This window comes from Scomber scombrus, chromosome 18 (genome assembly GCF_963691925.1).
Source record: "Scomber scombrus chromosome 18, fScoSco1.1, whole genome shotgun sequence".
Classification (NCBI taxonomy): Eukaryota; Metazoa; Chordata; class Actinopteri; order Scombriformes; family Scombridae; genus Scomber; species Scomber scombrus.
This window is the reverse complement of record NC_084987.1, coordinates 26503970-26509233: the sequence shown is the minus strand read 5'-3', so window position 1 is coordinate 26509233 and position 5264 is coordinate 26503970. Positions and strand designations below refer to the sequence as shown.

The following is a 5264-nucleotide window of genomic DNA, read 5'->3' as shown; positions in this document are numbered from 1 at the left end:
CTGTGTAAAATAATCTGCAATTATATAAATCTACAATATACATGAATTCCTGATACTATATACAAGTGTGCAATGTTCCTGGGATTAGAAAGGCATTTAGTCATACAGTAAACCAAACTTCTAATGATGGCAGTGAATGAAAAGTCAAAGAATATATAATATATATTATCAGCCTCTGAAAACTTCCTTTCAAATTATAATTATATCTCTGTAACAAACAAAGTTAAAGTTTGGATTGCCTCATGTGTTAAACCACACATGTAATCTGCCACTCTCATCAGATTTTGATTCAAATAATGCTAAATCCTGATTGGTGTAACAAAAGTATCAGTATATACGTACTTTTTCTTCAAATCAGAAAAAAAATAAGTAAGAAAAGTTCAGACAAAAAAACAAATACAGAAACTATGTTGTAGTATGTTTTCATCAGGACCTTTAATTTGTAAGTCTGAGCTTTGCTGATCCTGACACATGATGTTGTCTCCAGTTAGTGTTCCAATTCATCCCAAAGGTGTTGGATATGGCTGAGATCAGTTTGAGTTCTTTCTTCTTTCTTTTAGAAGTACACTGTTATGTAAAATGTCACTGTGTGCTGCAGCATTTAGATTTGAATTAATTGGATACAAAGACAAAACCATGAAATACCTAAAGGACATTAAAGTGTTGTCCACATACTTTTGGCCATATAGAGAAGATTTCAAGCCACTGCTTCACCAGTATTTGACATGATGCATAAAGGTCCATCCTGCCAACAGTGCATGCATTGTGTAACCACCTGCATCACGCCAGCTTCTCCCCCTTGTAGCCCAGTGCTGCAGCCACACAGTAAGGCACAAAGGCCACAGTAGCCAGAGGCACAGTGGCACTTTTACAGAATGACAGCAGATAGAACAGAACCCCATTGTGGACAGGCGGCCTAAATAAAGAGTCAAATAACTGCAGCAGCAGCAGCGTCACACTTAAACAGATAAACCTGTAGATGGTGCCATCGGTCCCCCTGCTGACTGCTACTCTGCTGGTGTGCACATGCAGGGGAGAGTGGAGTCCCAGACCCAGGCCCAGCAGAGTCCCAGTGTTTCTGAACAAGCTGGTCAAAGGATTGGTGTCCACGCTGACCCATTCTGCTCGGTGGCACCAGAGCCGCGCTTTCTCCACGCTCCAGAGGAGGTCGACGCCTACCAGCCGGAGGCACAGGTAGAGGAGGAGAGCCAGGGAGAGGAGGAGCAGGGAGGTGAGGAGGTAGGAACGCAGACGGGCCTCATAGATCTGCCTGGTTCGGCTGAGGGATTCTGCCAGCAGGATACCTGGGAGGAATAGGTTTTTTCTTTTCAATTTTCAGTAATGAGATTTCAAATATTTGCCTTTATTGTATTACACTATTCTTTGCCGTGATGTGCAAACCACTTTTTCCCTCTTAAAATTAATTCTCATACTGTTAACATTGTACAACCTGGTAAGTATATTACAGCCATACAAATAACGCAAATTTGAATTTAAAAGCAGAACTGTGACTGGTAGCAGGTTGGCTGTATGGAAGCTAATTTCTGCCAGAAAAAAAATGTATTAGTTATATATCTATTTCAATTTATTTTATGTGTTTTTGACAGAGCTTTGCTCGTAATTTCGTTCTCTTGGTATCTTGGATGCTATAGTAATTGACAATAAAATTGAATCCCGAATCTTGAATCTTGAGATGTGGGCTTCAGTTTAACAAAGAAGAAATGTACACAGAAATACACGTAGACAACATTATGCCGCATTCAAAGACATATCACATTTAAAACTACTCTTATCTTTCTTGCATTTCACACAGCACTTTGAAAAAACTTGAACAGCAACAACCCCTCCTCCCTCCTATGTCCCACCCCCGAATTCCTTTCCCGTCCGCAAACGTGCACTATAAATATATATAGTTTTCTTTTTTCCCCATGGGAGCAGCTGGAGGTGGAAGCTCTGGCTCGTTTTTGTCGGTAATTGTCAGTCGCTACTGTCTGTTTACGGCTATCTCCGAGGATCATGGATGTATTATGATGCCGTGGATCCACAACAGACAACAGACTCTCTTCTGGGTGGGGGTGTGCGCGCGATTACGTAATGCGGATGGGGAAAACAGGCAGGTCGCTCGACCAATCATATCATTCGGACCAAATGATATGATTGGTCAGAGTTTTCACAGAATATTATGAGAATGGAATAATGGTTTATAAGCCTGGTGGATCTCTCTAACATTTGAGAGTGCCATTACCTTATTAATAGCATTTTAACCTAAACAAAAAAATGTGTAGAAATGTAACAAAGGTAAGGGTAGCTTTAAATATATACTGATGCCTGAGAAAAACAAAACAAACAAAAAAACAGTCACTAGGTGAGACGTGGGAATTTTTTCAGCCTCTGATTTTCTTTCTGGTGGCAAACAGCAATGAATCCATACAAAATGTATTAATTAAAAATGATAATAGTTAATAACAGTTCTCATCTATTAACTGTAGTTTGTAGATTTAATTAAAATCCAGATCACAGATGTCAGAGTTTAACAACAGCATTATGTGTGCTGTCCATACCTATAATAACTCCCATGATGACCTGATGTGGAAAGTGAGCAGCGATGAAGACTCTAGAGATGCATACACACACCTGTACACACCAGAACAGCGTCCACAGTGAGACACACACACACCTGGGGGGAAATACACACATTAACATTATGACTAAAAGCAAAGTGCAATAGGTAATACACACCGGATAAAGGAGAAGTTGATCTTACCATTTCCTGATTTGATTTCCATCTTTCTTCAGCACTGTGGTGAGGAATGATGACATCATTGTGTAGTACACAGCAGCGGCTCCCATGGCGTGACCTGATGGACTTCCTGTCAGGAGAGGAAGTGAATTTTAAAAGTTTGACTTGAGTAGATATTAAAATTTGTATTTCAGCCAAAGTCATCTTAAACATGTTACTACTATGGTGTGCTCCTACCTGGCCCAGTCTCACATGTCATGGGAAACTGCTCTATCATAGGCTGGGAAGAGTTGCCATAGAAACGTGTCTCCTGAATCCACCAATAGGGGCGCTCTCCAAACAAAAGCCTAAACAAGAATGGTGTCAAAATGTATAAATAAAATAGGATTTAAACAACATCATCATCATCATCATCATCATCATCATCATCATCATCATCATCATCATCATCATCATCATCATTCCAGTCACATGACTCACCATTTCAGCATCAGGTTGACCCAGTCTCCCACTACTGCCACCCACACCAGTTTGACTGCTTCGGCCTGCCGTACATGGAACCATATGGGGAACAGCAGGAAGAAGGTGTTGTGTAGGTCAGTTGCCATGGAAACTAACAGGAAGTACCTCTGGCTGTGGTTGTATTGGGTCTGCAAGTAGTATGTACTGCTCACACCGGAACTGTGGAGCAAATCCATTACCACTGCAAGAGGGTGGACAAACGGACAAAATGTAATCGTGTGTGTTCACTTATATGCCAGAACCAGAAAAAGAAAGCTAATTTAATAAACAGTCAATCTGTATGTTTGTCCCAAATATTTGTGCATAGGTAACAGTGTTGTTTAGGACTGCATGAAGGATTCTGGATCCCAACTCATCCAATCTTGTTAAAGGACTGTCCCCCAGCAAACCATTAACTCCTCCTTAAGGTCTGGTTCAGTCCCCAAAAAACTCAAACTGGCTACTGTCATCCCATCATGAAAAAACCTGGACTCAACCCTGATATTGGAGCCTATCTCCAATATCCCCTTTCTTCAAGAATAATGGAATTTGTTGTTACCACCAAATTAAAAGCCCATCTCATCTCCACTGACCCGTTTGACCCATTTCAATCCAGTTTCCATTCAGAGCATAGCACTAAAAACAGCTCCCCTCAGAGTCAACAACAACCTCCACCTCTCCTCAGGCGGTGCTACCATCCAACCATGAATCTTCCCTCAACATCACTGGTGCTGCCCTTTCCTGGCTAAAGTCAAATCTCATAAACAGAGTGCATTTCAACAACATCAACAACTGCACCTCCTCCACTGGTCACTGGTCCTCTGGTGCTTGGTCCTATCCTGTTCATCCTCTACAGTACATGCTCCCCCTTGATAACATCATGAGTTTTCATTGTTTCTACTTCCATGGCTACGCTGATGATGCTCTTCTTTACATCTCCGCTAAATCGATCACCACTACAACTCACTCCACTGCCTCACTCCTATAAGTATAAGTAGTTATAGTTGTAAAATCCATTTTTAGTCCAAGCAAGAAAAAATAAAAGCAGATACAACTTTTTTTTAAATTAACAGAAGATGTAATTTGAGAGTTGTGACTGGATAACACTCTTAGCTTGGTCCTTAAAGCAAAGATTTGCATCATTTCTGGAAGTCTGCTCAATATTTCAGAGAAGTATATACAATAAAAACAAAAGAGGGAAGAATTGACCCTAGTGGAATACCACATTTAAATTCATAAAAGATTACGACTTCAATAATAAGACAAAGAAGTTTCTGTTTAAAAGGCAACAATGCAAACGGTTTAAAGCAGTCCCCTTAAGACCTGCTTAAGTTTCTAGATAGTGTAATGGCGCTTTTCCACTATACAGTTCTAGCACTACTCGGCTCGGCTCGCCTCGGTACGGTTCCAGAACAGACCTTTTCCATTACAAAAAAGTACCTCCTCAACGTGGGCGGGGTCGTCATAGCACGGCTCCGCGAAACTGCCGTGACTACATTTTATACGCGACACAAAACACATAAACAATGGAGGACATTGAGGCAGTGGTGTACTTGCTGCTGTATGAGGCTTTTTGTCACACACAAAGCAAGAAAATTGAGCCGTATGGCTGTAACTATGGCTGTAACGCTGTTGCTGGTATTTAAAAATGCCGGGTTTGATTCCTGTGTGGGACGGCTCATGACTCGTCCAGCGACATCTCTTTTGACCAATCAGTGGCCGGCAGTCTGTTGATGTCACATTTAGTATCGGCTCGGCTCGCTTGGAACATCACCAGAGCAGGTACTAAAAAAGTACCAGGTACCAGGTACTTTCCCTAGTGGAAACGCAACAAAAAAACCGAGTCGTGTCGAGTCGTGCTGGAACTGTGTAGTGGAAAAGCATCATAAAAGACAAAGAGATCAATTGTGAAGGAGAACCATTTCCCTCCTTGTCTTCTGCTAATATAAAAGCTGTGAAAGCCCAAAGAAGGTCTGGGCTCAATCCATAATAATGTCTAACCTCAAAGCCATGGAGGTACATT

The 5264-nt window shown here is 41.3% G+C and overlaps 1 protein-coding gene across 1 annotated transcript; it reads right to left on the bottom strand.

Moving 5' to 3' along the window:
• Positions 1-780: 780 nt before the first annotated feature.
• Positions 781-3444, bottom strand: LOC134000066 (glucose-6-phosphatase catalytic subunit 1-like). Its single transcript, XM_062439371.1, has 5 exons — positions 3221-3444; positions 2978-3087; positions 2765-2870; positions 2562-2677; positions 781-1304 (listed from the first exon to the last, which is right to left on the bottom strand). Exons 1-5 carry the CDS (start codon positions 3436-3438, stop codon positions 781-783), a joined length of 1074 nt encoding a protein of 357 aa, XP_062295355.1. The 5' UTR covers positions 3439-3444.
• Between the last annotated feature and the right edge of the window lie 1820 nt (positions 3445-5264).